General features: G+C 37.9%; 1 protein-coding gene across 25 annotated transcripts in view; it reads right to left on the reverse strand.

The window, feature by feature from the left end:
- Window positions 1-19,872, reverse strand: part of arid1b (AT-rich interactive domain 1B) — a 160,650-nt gene that overhangs the window by 52,139 nt on the left and 88,639 nt on the right. For all 25 annotated transcript variants that reach the window (XR_012395656.1, NM_001346215.1, NM_001346214.1 and 22 more), the window contains 3 exon segments: window positions 13,129-13,372; window positions 5,717-5,806; window positions 3,050-3,220 (listed from right to left, as the gene is read on the reverse strand). Coding sequence is in view for 24 of the 25 variants with exons in the window: in NM_001346215.1 (NP_001333144.1) it covers window positions 3,050-3,220; window positions 5,717-5,806; window positions 13,129-13,372 (505 nt within the window). In the remaining variant the exon portion in view is untranslated.

Here is a 19,872-nt window from a genome sequence, read left to right on the forward strand (position 1 = left end):
GGTGGGTCCTGCGAACCACCCCTGGCTACGGGCCTGCATAGTGATCTTAAAAGAATAGTTCCCCCGAAAATGTAAACGTCTTAATCAATTGCTCACAATCAAGCGATTCTAAACTAAAAATAAAGCAGTCACTGACAGCCATAGTAGGAACAAAAGATACTATGGGGGTCAATAGCTATGTTTCCACTTAAAAGATGCCAATTAAATGTATTCACAAAACCTAAACATCTGCGAATAAAGCACAGTGAGCCAAAGAAAACAAAGTCGTCACTTGCTGATAAACTGCCGCCAAAAATCAAAAAGAAAAACAGAATTTGTTCCTTTAGGAGAAGGCAATGGGTCTTTCATCCCTATTATATACTAATATAAAAATGACTTGGCTTCAGAAGACAAAAACAAAACGCAATGAAAGCGCGGTGGCTTTTTTGAGGCACTGTTAAACCACTTTGATGACAGACTTTGGCTGAGGGATTTTAGAATGTACAAAACAACATTTCAGATGTTTTACATTGCAGTCCATCCATTGGTTTGTCCATTAATGCTATTCAATTGCACCCATTTTTGTGATCACATGACCAGTTAAAACAAAATCGCATTACTTTTTTTTATGTCCTTGCTGGAATTTATTATGTACAGTGCATGCGGAAAATATTCACAGCGCTTCACTTTTTCCACATTTATTTATGTTACAGCCTTATTCAAAAATGGATTAAATTCATTTATGTCCTCATAATTCTACACACAATACCCCATAATGACAGTGTGAAAAAAGAGTTTTTGAAATTGTTGTAAATGTATTAAAAATAAAAACCTGAAAGATCACATGAACATCAGTATTCACATCCTTTGAAGCTCTAAATTGAGCTCAGGTACATTCTGTCTCCACTGATCATTCTTGAGATGTTTCAGCAGCTTAATTGAGTTCACCTGTGGTAAATTCAGTTGACTGGACATGATTTGAAAAGGCATACACCTGTCTATATAAGGTCCCAGGGTTGACAGTGCATGTCAAAGCACAAACCAAGCATGAAGACAAAGGAATTGTCTGTAGACCTCCGAGACTGGATTGTCTCGAGGCACAAGGCTGGGGAAGGTCACAGAAACATTTCTGCTGCTCTGAAAGTTCCAATGAGCACAGCGGCCTCCATCATCTATAACTGGAAGATGTTTGGAACCACCAGGACATTTCCTAGAGCTGGCCGGCCATCTAAGCTGAGTGATCGGAGGAGAAAGGCCTTAGTCAAGGAGGTGATCAATAACCCCATGGTCACTCTGTCTGAGCTCCAGTGTTCTTCTGTGGAGAACCTTACAGAAAGACAACCATCTGTGCAGCAGTCCACCAATCAGGCCTGTATGGTAGAGTGGCCAGACAGAAGCCACTCAACGCCTGGAATTTGCCAAAAGCCATCTGAAGGACTCTCAGACCATAAGAAACAAAACTCTCTGGTCTGATGAGAGTCAAACTGAACTGTTTGAAGTGAATGCCTGGCTTTAAGTTTGGAGAAAAGCAGGCACCGCTCATCACCAGGCTAATACCATTCCTACAGTGAAGCAAGGTGGTGGCAGCATCATGCTGTAAGGATGTTTTTCAGCAGCAGGAACTGGAAGACTAATCAGGATAGAGGGAAAGATGAATGCAGCAAGGTACAGAGACATCCTGCATGAAAACCTGCTTCAGAGTGCTCTTGACCTCAGACTGGGACGACGGTTCATCTTCCAGCAGGACAATGGACCAAAGCACACCGCCAAAATACCAATGGAGTGGCTTCACAACAACTCTGTGAAGTCCTTTAGTGGCCCAGCCAGAGCCCAGACCTAAATCCTATTGAACATCTCTGGAGAGATCTGAAAATGGCTGTACACCCTCGCTTCCCATCCAACCTGATAGAGCTTGAGAGGTGTTGCAAAGAGGAATGGGCACAAATTCTCAAAGACAGGTGTGCCAAGCTTGTGGCATCATGTTCAAAAAGACTTGAGGCTGTAATCGCTGACAAACAAAATATTGAGCAAAGGCTGTGAATACTGATGTACATCTGATTTTTCAGGTGTTTTATTTTAAATAAATTTGCAACAATTTAAAAAAATCTTGAGGAAATAAATATGTTTAATCCATTTTGGAATAAGGCTGTAGCATAAAGACTAACGCACTATCAATACTTTCCAGATGAACTGTATATGGGTTTCCATTGTAGTTTATTTGCTTATCGGCTTATTTGCTTATTTGTAGTTTTTGATTATCAGCTAAAAAGTTCATCGTACTCAAAATTGATGCGCATCTTGGTGTTTCCATAAGGCATTTTTAATGAGATTTTCCAAAATGCTCATAAAGTTTATTTGGGTGATGGCTGTTTTTCAACACATTCGTCAATATATCTTCCTTTGTGTTCAACACAAGAAAGAACCTCAACCCATTTTGGAACATGTGGAGGTAGAGTAAATCACCACACAATTCATTTCTGGGTGAACTATCCCTTTAACAAAATAAAGCTGTTCAAAGTTGATTATAAGAACTAATTTACATAAGGTAATGCGCCGCATTCATTCATTTTCCATACTGCTTGTTCAGTGTATAGCTGTAGTGATGCTGGATTCTATCCCGATGTCTCAGGCGATCTTTTTTTGTGGATCCTATCAATCTGTGTAAACAATTCTGTGGCCGAACGGCGCTACAGCTCAGTCAGTGTCAGGTCCGCAACATTGCACCCCTGTTGTCCTGAGCCGGCTGTCAGTCATTTGAATGAGAGGACAGGACAACAGGGACTATCAATCAAGCAGAGTGGAGGCCGTGACATTATAAAGGCACGCTTAGCAGCTATTCATTTATTACAGCGCTACACCATAACATAAATCACTGCTGAGCTCTGATAATGGGCTCTGTTTCATAGACACAGCTGAAACAACAACGCAACAATCTGAGCATTAGTGCACCAAGAAAATGACAATTCTGTAAGTCTGTTCCCTTGAAGGAAATATTTTAAGAAAGGGACAATTCTCATATAAACTTTGACATGTTTGCAAGCTGAAAAAGCTGGCGATGTGAGTGTGTTACCTGAAGGACCATACTGGCCACTCTGAGGCCCGTAAGAAGGGCCCATCTGATAGGAACCCACACTGTGGTGCATAGGGCCAGTCGGACAGGAGTGTGGAGACATAGAAGGTCCAGGCTGCTGACCTCCAAACTGGGAACCAGGTGCATTGCGCTGCATGTTTGATGCATATCCTATAAATGAAATTACAACAGTGGGAAAGATTACAAATATAACATTAAACATTTTCAGTGTACAATGAAAATTACTGTAGTTATCAATAAAATTCATAATTAAAATGTTTACTATAAAAATTTTTTCAGTATGAGTCACTAATATACAGTGTATATTAGTATGTATACTAATAAACAATAGATGCTGTATCATTCATTTTCATTAACATTCTTCCTGTTTTCTGTTTTACCAGTAGAGGAAAAATTAATATATTTTAATAATTTATTTACAATTTCTGATAAGGTTTTTTTTTTTATAAATACACAGGATTGTAATTGCCAAAATATGTAAGGGAACATTTAAGTAGTTAAATATATATACATTTAGGTAGTAAATATATATATATATATATACATTTAAGTAGTTAATATATATATATATACATTTAAGTAGTTAATATATATAAACATTTAAGTAGTTATATATATATATATATATATATATATATATATATATATATATATATATACATATATATATATATATTTATATATATATATATATATATTTCTTTGCAATATTTAATATTTAAACTGTTTACAACAAAAATGTAAAACAACCAAAAGTATTATACTGTGGTTCAAACTAGTGATGTTGATAAATTTCGCTGATTAGAATATACAGTATGGTATATATCTGATATAGTAGATATCATTTGAGCCACTCATGTAGCAACTTAGATGAAAGAAGGCATTTTTAATTTGTGACGGCTGTTTTCAACACTCTTTTTGTTTATAAAGAAAATATAAAATGTATGTTAAGAAAAGCTGAAATTGAAAACGTTAATAATAATAATAATAATAATAATAATATAATTTTTGCACACTTACGTTGTTGACAATAAATGGTTACGTAAAAAAAACATCAACTGTCAATTTATGGAACAATAGGCATAATTTAATATTTTTTCATAAATAATAAACTGATATTCCTTGTTTGTGTCACTGACTTGAAATTATTAAACCAAAGTAAATATAATCTCATTCATCAGTTAATTAAAAGTAAAAAAAGTCTGTGACTGAATTTTTGGACTTAAGGGGAAAAAAACTATTCTTTTATTCAAATTCACACATTTGTGTTTCTCATTAACATCACTGTGAAACATTTTATATGATATACAGTATTAATATTAATATGACATTTTTGACTGATAACAATAACCGAAATGGAATTTTTCACAGATGATAATAACCAACATGAAATTTTGAACTGATAATTATAACCGATATGACAATTTTGACCGATAATAAAAACCAACATGAAATTTTGGATTAATAGCAATAACCGAAATGGAATTTTTCACAGATATTAATGACCAAAATGGAATTTTTGACTGATAACGATAACCGATATTGAATCTTTGACTGATAACGATAACCGATATTGAATTTTGGACTGATAACAATAACCGATATTGAATTTTGGACTGATAACAATAACCGATAAGAAATTTTTATCAATAATAATAATCAATGTGGAATTTCGGACTGATAATGATGAAATTTTTATTCAATAATAATAACCTATATGGTATTAATGACTGATAACGATAACAGATATAATTTTTAGACTAATAATAATAACCAATATCGAATTTTTGATCGATAATAATAACCAATCTAGAATTTTTGATCGATAATCATAACCAATATGGAATTTTTGATCCATAAAAATAACCGATATAGATTTTTTATCAATAATATTAATGATATAGAATTTTGATTGATAATAATAATTAATATAGAATTTTTGATCAATAATAACCGATATAGAATTTTTGATCAATAATAATAACCGATATAGAATTTTTGATGAATAAAAATAACCAACATAAAATTTTTGATTGATAATAATAACCAATATAGAATTTTTGATTGATAGTAATAACCGGTATAGAATTTTTGATCAATAATAATAACCGATATGGAATTTTTGATCAATAACAATGACCAACAGCTAATTAAAGATTTGAAGACCAATAATCAATATAATAATCAATAAATATACACTTTTTGCATGATTGCAAAAACAGAAAGCAAACATTTCTGAACTTATATAGAATAATTGATAAATCAATGAATCAATTCACTGAAAATTAACCAAAATCTAAATTTCGGTAAAATCATTTAAAAAAATGGTGGACAGCAAGCATGTAAAAATAATACATAATTTATCGGCCTAATTTAGTTATGGAACTAATAACGACAACATTACAAATAGCATTTATTGGCCGATATTGATATGGTTGCCGATATATCGTGCATCCCTAATGAACACGTGAAAAATGCTAAAGAATTAAACAAATCATTAAAGGCTACCGTTTAATAAACAAATTTAGCGCTACACAATAACCAATAAAAACACAGCTGTCAAGAGTTGAACAAACCTCTCTTTTTCCTGACAGCTGTAAATAGAAGCACTGTGAGGGGTAATGCTAGCAGAAGAAATCAGCTCACCTCTCTCCTGAGACATAGGCGACTGACTGTGAGTGGAATGGGAGCCCACGTCTGGAACATTCCCTGGGGTCTGAGGGGCCATCTGTGTGCCTGTGTGTGCGGAAAGAAATGCGCATGTGTGCGTAAAACCACAGTCTTTTACTGTACACTCCATATACCCTTAATTCATTATTTCCTTCTTTTTATGTCCTGTTGAGCATTCAGAACAAGAATGATCACTATAAAGTAACCGATAATTATATTAATATCTACATCGATGCATATTGAAGTTTTGTTATAATTATACGTCCTGCGCTTTTGGGATCTGTATGTATATTTATATAAATACAGCTTTGGATAACAAATTATAAGACCACTTCTCTAAATGTAGCTATGTGTTTTCAGCAATTCTTTCTACATTTTAAATTAAAAATACCTATGTAAATTAGCAGAAAACAAAAGTGCGTAAAGTAACGAAATATGCTATGTTTGGGCTCTTTCTTAACGATCTAGGCGCAAAGTCTAAAGTGCATGGCGCAAAAGCGTAAAGGGTGTGTCCGAATCAACTTTTGCTATATTAAAAACAGAAAAATACGGTTTGTGGCCCGGCGCATGGTCTTACATGGCTGTGCTTATTCTCTTAATGAGTTATGTGTGTGTTTTGAGAATAACGTGTATTAAACCAATCAGTCTCATCTCCCATTCCCTCTAAGAGTCAGCTGTGTCGCACCATGGCGCATTTGCTATTTACATGGCGGACTTTATAAATAGAAAAACTGAACACTTCACTAGCGAAAAATCTGTTAAACAGACCATCTGCAGCGAGGATAAAGAATGAGCCTCCTCCATTCGGCCTCGACTTTCTCTTTACTTTACTTTTACTCTATACTCCTTTACTTTCGTAAAGTAAGGAAAGGGTGTTTTACATACTCCACTGAAGACATCCATTAGCCTACATATTTTAATTCATTTGATAAGTGCTAAGATTTGTTTTAAAACTATTTCTCAATCCAGTTCTAATTTCCAGCAAACGAATAAATGAACAATAATAATAAAGTGAGCTCAAAAAATTATATCCAAACACACGTCCTATTCTTATAATGACGCATGCAGTAGGTCTCCAAAACCCGACAGGTGAATAAATCTAAACTTGCATTTATTAAAACAAACTTAAAAATATGCATATAATAAATAATACTGCTAATAATAATAATAGTAGCCCAGTATCTAGTTGGTCAACAGCTTACTAGTCTATTTCAGTTTCTCAAAATAGCAACACGCCAACAATGCTCATTAACACAGCTCCTTTTTAGACCGGCACACCCATGAATCCACAAAGTGGCGCAAAAGGATTTGCTTTTTAAACAACGTGGTGCAAAACATGAAAATTATTGTTGCGCTGGTCTGAAAATAGCAACAAATCGCGCCAAAAACATGTTGCGCCTTATTGCGCCGGGTATTTGATTGGGTTCTTTATGTTCATTTTTAAAGAGTAATGACGTCAACATTTTGATGAAGTAACACAGATTTAAATCACAACAAATGAAAACATTTAGGGATGGGTTTCTCAAACAAACATTAAAGGGCACATAGGTTACCCCTTTTTTCATATTTATTATAAGTCTTTTGTGTCCCCAGAATGTGTCTGTAAAGTTTCAGCTCAAAACACCCATCAGAGTATTTATTACAGCTGTTTGAAGTGTCTGTATTATAGCTGGGAAAAGGTTGTTGCTGTTTTTTTGCACTGGGCCTTTAAGGTGAGTCATCCCCGCCCACCGTTCCCACGTGCCTGTCAGCAACATGCCTCAATCGCCGCCCTCGGCTGTGTCAGAAAGCAGATCTCACGTAACGTTTGTGAGAAATACTACAATAAGAACTTTACCGATCAGTATTTGATGCATTTTTTGTGGAGTTGCAACAATGAGTTCACGCACACATGCAGACAAACACACACACATAGCACAGACACGTAGTGCAGACACACACACCAACATACATAGCGTAGACACGCAGACACCCACACATAGCACAGACACGTAGCGCAAACACACACACACACACACACACACACATACATAGCATAGACACGCAGACACACACACACACATAGCAGAGACACGTAGCGCAGACACACACACACACACACACACACACACACATACATAGCGCAGACAAACACACACAGAGACAGTGAAAGAAACAAGCGTCTGTGCTGATGAAGTGAATCTGAAGTAAATGGCTGTACTTGTACTTGTATTACACACGTGCACACCTTTTAAAACATGTTAAACTTGTAAAACTCACTCTTGGTCACGTCTGATGATGATTAATGATCCTAGCAAACTAAACAGACCTTCTATTCCCGGTTGGTTTGCGCTCATCCTGTCTTGTCGATGTGATTTATGCATTACTATGGAGACATGGTAATGCGCGCAGCTGTCAATCAATATTGGTGGGCGGGGGGACCGCACTCCTACGTAAAGTTGCGGTCGATCTAAAAACCGCTCCAATTGGTCCACCGTTTTTATGTTGTTAAATTTGAAAAAAAAAAGGACTGGGTGTGTTTATATCACCCCAATATGACAGTATATACACTATACTTACACACATGTATGTCCAAACAGCTTGAAAAGTAGATTTTTTCTTTAACTTGTAGCTAAACAACTAAAGAACGATGCATTAATGTATTGAATAAACTATGTAGTGATGAGTTTCCCAAACTCTGTCAGAGATCCATCGATTGAATCGTTTAAAGCGCAAAATATCTGTATTATCGCTCCTCTTGTGGGTGGAATAACTTTATTTATGCAAAGTTCATAATAACAGATGCTTTTTTTTACACATAATAAAATTTTCTATAATTGTTACACATACCTTCTTATCTTATAATTAATAAAAATAATGAAAATCACTAACAAATTGCACTCAAAAATGATCTAAAATAACGCAAAAACAACCAATTTTCACTCTTTAGTGAAATATACGTGTACTAATAGTGTTTATAGCAGCATGGGACACATATATGACTGTCAACAGCTCAAAAAATGTGCGTTGGTGTTTTGTGACCCTTTAAATACGTTGTTTGAATAAACAGCAAGTGACTAATAACAATCACTTTTATCTTGTTTCAATAATGTGTAAATATTTTCCTGGATGGCAAAACTGATATTTAAAAACAAACAGAAAAAGAAACAAACGATATTTCCTTAGTTCACATGCGCAAACCACAAACACGGCTAATGGTCTCAAGCGGAAGCTAGTTTTGACGATAAATATCAGACAAATTAGCCTGGAGGGCATGAACGTCTAACCACGCGTCCCGTGGGAGGCGTTTAAGGCTCATTGTTTCTCTCCCGGGAGCAACTGTGTGTGTCTTTATGTACAGAAAGTGTATGTTTGTAAAAGCAGAGATATTCCTTCTCCAGTAATGGCACACAGATCACATGTCAGGACCAACCCCTGTGTGCGGCTAATGGCCGTCGGGGCTCCCAGTAGGGATGAGGCAGTTTTGTGTGCAGCGGGGTAAACGCTCTCCTGTGGACCTTGTTAGTGACATTCAGAATGGAAAAAGGGAAGAAAAAAAGCTGCAGTTTCAGCTGCACAAAGCCTTTTCCGCTGCTGCCCCGGCTATCAAAAAGAAGCCCGGCTAACAATGCAGCTCGCAGCAGGACAGTAATTGTGTCAAAGTGACTCCAAACTGCTAACAGACTTTCAAAACTATTTTAATGACAGAGCGACTTGTTTTAAAGTCAGTTCGGATCCCTGCTGTGTGGAGCTCAAACACCTCTGACTAAACCAGAGGCGTGTGATGACTGAAGCTAATGGCTGCGTGAGAGTTATGCGCGACAATCGTATGTTTAGACCAGAATATTCAGAACAGATTATTCAAGAATATTGATTAGCTGTAAAAAAAATTAAAAAAAATAAATAAATAAATAAATAAAAATAAAAAAATATGTATATATATATATATATAACTCTGTGTTTTGGTATTCACAAGGGTTTTCCATTTATTTATGGTTGTGAATTGTATTATGGGATGTTGATCTCTACATTTTGGTGAAGTAACATAGATTTCAATCACAAAAAATGAAAACATTTGCTATTTAGGGGTGGGTTTTCTCAAACAAACATATGAACTCGTAGCTAAACAATTAAAGAACGATGCATTACTGTATATAATAAACTAGGAGTGAGCGCTGCCTTTGTATTTTTCGGTTTGGTTAAGTTTAGAGTGGGTAAGTTAGGGCGTGTAAACGCTGAAGACTTGCTTTTGATTGTTTTGTTTTCAGTTAGGTTAAAGGATTATACTGAGGTAGTTTGATTTTTGTTTTGTTATTTTCTTTTCTTTCAGTGCCACTTTGTCCTCTTGCCCTGCAGGGTTTATTGTTTTTGGATTATTTTGGTTATAATAAGTTGTATATAATTAATTTACTTGGTTATTTGTTGTTATCTATATTATTCTTCTTTATTAATACTATTTTCTGTTTATCTTTGATTTTTGTATAATAAATTCTCTTTTTTTGGCAGTATTTTGTTATTTACTTCAATCCCTAGTCTAACATCAAGAGGTCGTAACGAGTCTCACCCAGTCATCAACGTAGAATCTCACACTCACAGCTTGGCACTGGCCGGTCTGCTTTGCCTTCAGAAAGCACGTGCACTCATGAATAATTAAGAAGCCGGCTCTTCTCATAGGATAAGTAAACTTCGCTATGAATAATAATGAGAAACCGACGCATCATCTTTGCACTTGCAGTTTTGCGCTACGTCGCCGATTTTGATCCGCCCCAAAATTCATTTTAAACCTGGAAGATGAAACTAGCTGACAAAAGCTCAAAATTACCCAGTTTTCCAGGTGCTAACATTGTCATAACTGATGCTCAACACACACTAATCTGTTAACATCTCTAAAAAAGTACTTGTGTCACGGACGGGTGAGGGGAAAAGGAGAGAGGACTCAATTGCAACGAAATAATGGGTTTTATTAATATAAAAGTACAAATAAAACAAAAAGGCAAAACAAACAACCTCGAGGGGGAAAAACACTAATAAAACAAATAAACAAACAAACTTGACTGGGCAGGTAAGGCAAGGCAGGACTGGACACAGCAGGATAGGGAAAGATCGACGACGAACTGGCACAGGACAGAAAACATGAGGGGATTATAAAGCAAAAGTAAATTGACACAAACAGGTGAACATGACAAACTAATAATGAGTTAACAAGGAGGGTGGGACTAGACAATAGAGGTGAGAGCGCATGACAGAGACAAGACATGCGCTCACATAAAACAGGACAAGAACATGCAGCCAATGAGAGAACTCATTAACCGCATGTTCATGACAACACAAGCACAACACTGAAGCACACGACAAAAGCACGTGACCACAATGTAAACACATAGCCACGTGCTTTGACGACAGACGCAAGACACGAGCACACGATAAATGAAAACACTCTCCTTGTGCTCACACACGCAGCGTGCATGCTTCATCCCAGCGCCGACCAAAACCGAAACCAACTAGACTGAGACGCTGGGAATGAAACACCACGCTGCAGACAGACGAAAACACAAACACGAGTACAAGAGCGCGCCGAGGCATGCAGAGCCCGTGCGGCCGCATCAAGCGGGAGCGTGCGCGCTCTGCGCACACCCACGAAGGTGCGTGCACACACGGAGACACACACAATGACAGAAACAAGTGCTCAACCCAAGAAAACTCGAGCCGAGCACAACAGGACAGAACTAGACATGACTAGTGTCCGGACTCTGCCATCAAAAGAAGAATTTACATGACCAGAGTGGCAGAACCCTGACACTTGAGGCAGGGCTCCAAATTGCGACCATTTTGGTCGCATATGCGCCCGAAATTTTATCTTTGCGACCTTAAAATATATTTGGGAGCATTTCTGCAAGTGCTTAAAATTGTTGTGTGCGACCAGTTTTTACTGCAAAATGTTTACTACATGCGCGGATTCGGGATACATTCACGCAGAATGCATCTCTAAGCTCTTAGTCTGCACTTGAAACGCGAAACGCAGCGCTCAGGAATTGTTTAAAACATCTTGCTGCAGTAAACAAAGCCAAGTCCGTAATGCCTGCCCCGCCTTCGCGCTCTTCTTATTGGCCCACCACTGCTCTAGCACTGAACGCGAATGATTGGTTAATATCAGCTGTCAATCACTCAGTCAGCGCCTTCTGGCGTCGGATGACAGGGAGAGCTACTATCGCGCGCGGAAAACTAAAGCGCTGAAGATGAGAATGAAGATAACGCGGACAGATTTAGTTTTAGAAACCATGGCATCCAAAGTTATAAATAATGACACATCTTACTAGTGATCATGTGCTGAATGTTAAATCTCCATCTACACTTTTCCAAGAGTAGAAGACTTCCGTTGGCTTCAAGTCCGATATGAAAAGTCTGTGAGATGAAGTTTTCAGGTAACTGTTTGCCACATCTAGCACGAGAGCTTCTGTTTAATCCTTCATATAATTGCCAGATGCTGTCCGCCATGCAAGGGGCAGCTATATGTCAAATTACACCACGTACACTATCGCATACGGGCTTGCACTGAGTGAACTATTATCGCTACTCATGAAAAGACCGGTATTGCTATTAACATGACGTATGCATATAATAAGGTACAGTATATGTCAAAAGCATCAGTGCAATATCAGACAGCACTAGTGAGAACAGCACAGTTATACCGTTAACAGATTCATGTCAAGCAGTGCTTGCAGGGCCGGTGAGCGCTCCGTGTATGCTTTGGTCACACACTTATGTTATAAAAATCTATTTTCTTGTGATAACGGGATTTCGTTGAGACATATTTTCCTCACGCTTGCATAAATATATATTAATTTATTTTTCTTGTTAGCTTGATTAGTGTTGATTTCAAATACAATAAATCTGTTTGTATAAAACTTGTAGTAACGGTGCTCATAATTGGTGTGTGCGACTAAATTTTGGCTGATGCGCCTACATTTTTTAAGTTAGGAGCACCGGTGCTACCAAGCAAAAAGGTTAATTTTGAGCCCTGTGAGGGTTTCGTGAACCTTTAACAAAATTAAATCACCATTACTAATTGAATCAGTAAAACGTACTAACTTTAATGCAAACTAGTTATTCATATTCCTAAAAAAATATCCCTACACTGAGAAAGCCTTGAATTTATGGCAAAATAATGACAATAATTTATTGTCTTAAATAATCACAAAAAATGGCAAGTAACACATGAAATTACACATGAAATCAAAAAAATAATAATAAAAGAAATAATAATTTGCAACTTCTATAAACTAATTGTAACAATATACCACCAGTGAGTTTTATCCTTCAAACAAAGGCACATGTTGAATTTCTAAGTACAAACAACAGTTTAAAATATGACATACTTTAAAAATTATATCTCGCACATAATCTTTTACCTGGCCCACTGGCAGGTGATATGGGCCCAGATCGGGACTGGCTGGAACCCACAGGAGATCCAACTGGGGAGGGCGAGGGTCCGCTGCGCATGCTGGGAACTCTGGGTGAGGCGTGGGGGGAGAAGGGGGACTGAGCGGGGTTACTCTGCTCGCCTTGACTGCTGGTAGAGCCTGAAGCGCTGACGGCTGAACTGAGACCTGCTTCTGTTCCCGTGGGGAGGTCGTCAATAGAGCCAGAGAGATCCTGAAGAACACAAACACAAGAACAGCCAGATGAACATTAAGCCATTTTCAGATTTAATTAAGGACTCCAAAAACGGCCAATAAGGATGCCGGTAGCTAGCCCTCTGCAACTTCCACATGATCGCCCACTGAAGCTAAGCAGGATGGGAGACCACATGGGAAAGCTAGGTTGTTGCCGGAAGTGGTGTTAATGAAACCAGCAGGGGGCGCTCAACCTGCAGTTTGTGCGGGTCCTAACGCCCCAGTATAGTGACGGGGACTCTAAACTGCTCAGTGAGAGCCGTCTTTCGGATGAGACATTAAATTGAGGTCCTGACTCTCTGTGGCCGTTAAAAATCCCAGAATGTCCTTCGAAAAAGAGTAGGGGTTTAACCCCTGCATCCTGGCCAAATCTACCCTCTGGCCTCTGTCTGTCATGGCCTCCTAACAATCCGCATACCATAATTAGCTTCATCACTCTGTCTCCTCTCTGCCAATCAGCTGGTGTGTGATTTGTATTCTGGTGCAATATGGCCGCCGCATCATCCAGGTGGATGCTACACACTGGTGGTGGATGAGGAGATTCCCCCCAAAGTGTAAAGCACTTTAAGTGTCAAGAAAAGCGCTATATAAATGTAAGCAATTATTATTATTATTAATATATATATATATATATATATATATATATATATATATATATATATATATATATATATATATATATATATATATATATATATATATATATATATACAGGGCTCAACAATAAGGACTGCCCGATGGCCCGGGGCCAGTGTAAGAGATGCTCGGGACAGTAGACAGAATTGTTACTGGCCCGATCGGGGCAGTGCTGCCTTGTCACTAAATTTTAATAGATGGCAACATGACCGCGACATTAAATTATGAGGCTAATGGAAATGTCTGTTTCTAACTTTGTGGGAACATTTAAATAGGTACAGCATGACGAAAAAAATGAAGGTAATGTTTTTCTTAGTTTGCCGTCACTTTTAAATCAGCCACCTTTTGTTTTGCAATAAAATACGTGCACGTTTTCCATACTGCTATATTTTTCTAAATATTTTTCAAATGTTTCAATTCTACAACTACTGAAATTATTTTCATTCATTCATTATCTTTTCGGTTTTGTCCCTTTATTAATCTGGGGTCGCCACAGTGGAATGAACCGCCTGACATTATTTCGTGAAACATTATTTAATATTTGTGGCTAACTTTTTTATTTCTTTTATGGGGCCAGTGAAAATTTTGGCAGGGCAAGTAAAAATCTGAATCACTGGTCCAATCGGGCCAGTAGAAAAAATCCTTAGCGTTGAACCCTGATATATATATATATATATATATATATATATATATATATATTTTTTTTTTTTTTTTTTTTTTTTTTGGAAGCTCTCTGCAGCTGTTACATGGTCGCCTGGTTAGTACCTGGATGAGTGACCATAAGGGAAAACTATGTTACAGCCAGAAATGGTGTTAGTTAGCTCAACCTGCAGTCTGTGTGGGTCCTAATGCCCAAATATAGTGAAGGAGATGATATACTGTCAGTGTGTGCTGCTTTGGTGACAGTTTGAGACATTCAACCGAGGTCTTGACTCTCTGTGGTCATTACAAAATACAGGATATCCTTTGAAAAGAGTGTCCCTGATATCCTTGCCAAATTTTGCCCACTGGTCTCTGTCCATTATGGCCTCCTAATCATCTCCATATCATAACTGGCTTCATCACTCCTCTCCACCAATCAGCTGGCATGTGGTTTGCATTCTGGCAAAGTGGCTGCCGTCGGGTCATGCAGGTGGATGCTACACACTGGTGGTGGATGATGAGGTGATTCCCCCAACATCTGTAAAGCACTTTAAGTACCTAAAACAGCACCATATAAATGTAAGGGATTATTATTATACTATGATTTTTTATTTCTCTCTCTCTCTCTCTCTTCTGGTGCCCTCTGCCTTACCTCCAAGAATAAAAACTAGGAAACTCATTTCAAACTCTTCACATCCAGCCTCTACTTGAACTAGCAGAGCTACAGAACACTAAGTACAAAAAAACAAACATAGTCCACCTAAACATCACACAAAATACCTCAGGGTCTACACAACTATAAAGAACTTCTCAAACCTCTGTTTAATCTAGAAATAGCCCATCTGCACATCCACATTCTGTGTATTGATATCAGTGTACTTGTTAGCTTTTCTCTACTATTTAATATTAGCATATTGCTATTTATTTTCTGTTCTTTTTTAGGTAGTATTTAGGTTTAGTAGGGGTGTCACGATTTCGATTTTAAATCGATATCGATTGAAATTTATGCTCAATTTCGATTATCGATTTAAAAAATAGAATCGTCGATGCTGCCACGCCCCCATGTCACGTCAGCTTGGCTTGCCAAGCGTGAAAAAACACGCTTGTTGAAGTGCTTGTTAAACTGTGCAGAGGCAGGAGACCCGTCAACAGAGCTTAAACTTTCAGGACTCGACAATAAGGACTGCCCGATGGCCCGGGGCCAGCGTGCGAGACGCTCGGGCCAGTGTACAGCGCTGCCTTGTTGCCTGCCAGATCGAGCCAGATCTGCGTGCTGCGACTGTCTGTCAATTGTGTGCAAATACAATCTTACGGTGCTTTCACACATAGACGTTTGTTTCGGAATCTGTTTTGTTTCCCCCGTTAGCGCTGCTGTTTGGCATATATCCAGCAGTTGTGCTCGCATCCGCGCCAAATCAATCAGTCCGAGATCGCCTGAATGAGACGGTCTCTGCCCTATTGAGCGAATCGATTGTAGTGAGAAAACAAAACAATAAAACAAACTAACGACCCAGGCTATATCACAGAGTATTATGATCGTGTAATAGCCATATATACGGCTATATGAAGAGAGAATGATGAGCAGGGCGAGATGTCATTCTTACCGGTAAATGCGAAAGTGAAAGCATGCTGAAATATTACAGAGAGCTGTTTATTCAGCCTGATCTCGGTTTATCCGTCAGGGAAATTGCCCGAAGTTACTGATCATTTTTTCATGTTTTAATCATATAATATGTTGTGTTAGGCCAGTTGTTTTGTTCATTTTCGCACTGACAGCTTGAAAGAAGGATCAACACTGATCTGGTTCGCGATCTGATGCAGTCTCGGTTCATCTGCTATGTCTCTCTATAATTTAAGCCTAAAATGCAGAATTCTAGCCAACTTTTTTTAATAGATTGATTAATTCAATAGATCGATTTTGGTAATTATGTGTGTAACTTACCTTTATTCATTTACTGTATGATTTGTTTATGGGTAAAACAAAGACCATGCAGGTCAGGTAGTTTAAACGGTAGGCTACAAATGATTAATTGGTCATTAATTAATTAATTATTCATAATCGAAAATCGAATCGAATCAAGACTTAAGAATCGAAAATGTAATCGAATCATGACTTTAGAATCGAAAATGTAATCGAATCGAGGATTTGGAGGATCGTGACACCCTTAAGGTTTAGGCATTGGATATAGGTAGGGATGTAGAATACGATTATCACCGACTCAGTCCCAGTCATTCCCCTCGCTGGCCAGCAGAGGCCGCCATCTCCGGACTTCTAACATTACATCATGCACATACGCTGATTGTGCATACACCTGTTCTGAATCAAGCTAACGACCCACGTACCCTTTATAAGCCAGTTCCAAACGCTCAGTCAGTGCGAAGTCTTGTTTAGCCCCAGCCAGCATTTCTGAGCGTTATTCCTGCCTGATTCCTCGTGCATTACTCCAGCCTGTCTCTGACTCTGCTTCGCCTTCTGCCTGCCCACGACCCGCGCCTGATATACGGACTCTGATATTCGCTGCCTGCCCACGACCCATGCCTGATACACGGACTCTGATATCCGCTGCCTGCCCACGACCCAAGCCTGATACACGGACTCTGATACTTGCAGCCTGCCCTCAATCTATGCCTGGTAAAACTCTCTGTGTCTGTTCATCGCCAGTCTTTATCCATCACAGACTGTTGTTGTTGTGTGTTTGCACGTTAGTGCATATTGTGTGTTTGAGTGAGAGCTTGATTAATAAATACTGCATAATGGATCCCTCCGTGTCAGTCTCCTCTTTACAACGATCATGCAGAATATGTACTTTATAAGTACTAATTAACAGCTAATATATTAAAAATAGTCATGCCAATAAGTTAATAGTGAGAATAAGCCCAATATTGAAGTTTCACCACTCCACGGCTAATCATTTTGCCTTCAACTCCAAGTAGAACTTGAAGGAAAGTAAGTGAATGGACAAAATTACAGCAACTCCGATGAAGCAACCCGATGAAGTGCAGACTCTTCTTTTTAGAAAAAGGCTACATTACGTGGCCAAAATCGGACCCCATTTAGGTGGGCCAGTCAGTTTTACTTCACAGGAGATCATGTGTGTAGCCAATAGCACAGTCAAGCCAATGATAAATAACTGTAATCATCAGTGAGACTGACATATGTTTCGAAGCTCTGAGGTGATAACAACTCCTTGCCAGGACTGCAGCAAAAGAACTTTGGTAGAGTGGCTGCTTTACGAGCTCCTGACAAGTCAGCAGTTATCGAATCTGAATGACCATTCGCTGTTATTCCCACAGTCTCAAATGAAATCCTTATACGGCAATGTACGGCTTTAGAAGCACCAAATTTTCAGATACCAAACTCCAGGCGGCATAAAGTAACTGTTTAATGCGGCTCTGAAGCATTTAAAATGCATTTAAACAGGAATAAAATTGTAGAAAATATCAATGCTTTCTCACTTCAATTCGTAACTTTTTAATTTAGTGGCTAATATGTATGAATTTGTAAAATCTCATTCGTACAATTTAGTACAATTAGTCCATCTTCCAATGAGAGTTGGGTTTAGGAGTGGGGTTTGGAGTCACCTTTTGAAAATCGTACACTTTTATACAACAGAATGTGCCACTACATTAGCTACTAAACTGACAAAATGTAAAATAGTTACGTTTCCTCATGAGATCAGGGTGGAAATGCACTACTAAAAATAACAAAAACAAATGCTATCTAAAATTAAATAACAAATAATATAAAACAACGAGTAAATAAAACCACAATATTTTTACATTCAATTTCAAGGATGTGTTATCGTTTACCAAAGTCGTACAAAGTGACGACATATTTTTTCATGTTGCGATTAATAGCTTTTATCACAGCATACGATATTATCAAAAGCTGCCGTAAAAGGATTATTTTAACAGGTATAATTACAAAAAATAGGTAGTGCATTTCAAACAAATTATACTGGAAAAAAGATTGAATAAAAATAATAACTTGTAATCTGATTACTTCAATGATTTTAAGGTGTTAACTAAAAAATTTACATTAGCTATTATTAATGAAGGTTTTTGTAGTTTTCATCGAGAGTTGATTTAAATAGACGAATCTTATTTTATGGAACTAGTGTAATTGTATGCCAGAATATTAATTACACGTGATAAATTACACGTTAAGCCAACGTTAGCAATTCAATAGGATAAATGCGTTTTAATACAAATTTACAAATTTACACGTTTGTCATACCGATATATAACTAGGATGGCATTATAAACAGAAACCTCAATGTTTTATTTGTATATATTCAAAAAAATTACTAAAACATTGATACATTTGCTTTATTTCCTGTGGTACAGTCCAACAAACGAAACTAAATTCAGCACGGTTTCCAAATGAGGGAAAAATAAAAGTGATTTCCTTTACCATGGTGTACAACAGGCCAAGAGGTACTAAATGAATATGGAGCAAAACTTTCCAATGAGACCTTAAATTCCACAACACACGAGCCAGCGGTCCCAGCCTGAGCAGTGCGGCTCATGGAGCACAATGAATGACTGTGATGGAAACTCAAACAGTCTTCGGAAGAGTCTAAATTCACATTGTAGACTTAATGGGGATGACCTAGTTGAGGATGAAGAGAAACACGTGCTCAGCTTTGCGCACATATCAGCCTCGATGATGGGGCATCGTGAAGACTGTGGGTCAACTACTTCTAGCGGGAACTTTCTCCACTGGAAATTCTTGGCTTTTCCGGTTTACGCTTAACAGTTTGCTAATGTTATCATGGACTCTTTTTCCAGATGACTTAAAGAAGTGGGGTGGCCACAAAAAGGCACATTTCATAAGGATTTTATCCCATGATTGCCAACACCTTCGATTTCAGTTTTTAACATATATTTGTAGACAAAATCGTAAGCACTCTTGTGAAATTTGTATTCTTTTCCCAGATATTGTCTGAATGATGTTTAACAAAGCAAGACAAGTTTTTCATTCATTTATTTTCTTGTCGGCTTAGTCCCTTTATTAATCTGGGGTCGCCACAGCGGAATGAACCGCCAACCTATCCAGCAAGTCTTTACACAGCAAATGCCCTTCCAGCCGCAACCCATCTCTGGAAAACATCCACACATACACACACACTCACACACTACGGACAATTTAGCCTATCCAATTCACCTGTACCGCATGTCTTTGGACTGTGGGGGAAACCG

This window comes from Danio rerio, chromosome 20 (genome assembly GCF_049306965.1).
Source record: "Danio rerio strain Tuebingen ecotype United States chromosome 20, GRCz12tu, whole genome shotgun sequence".
In the NCBI taxonomy this organism is placed as follows: Eukaryota; Metazoa; Chordata; class Actinopteri; order Cypriniformes; family Danionidae; genus Danio; species Danio rerio.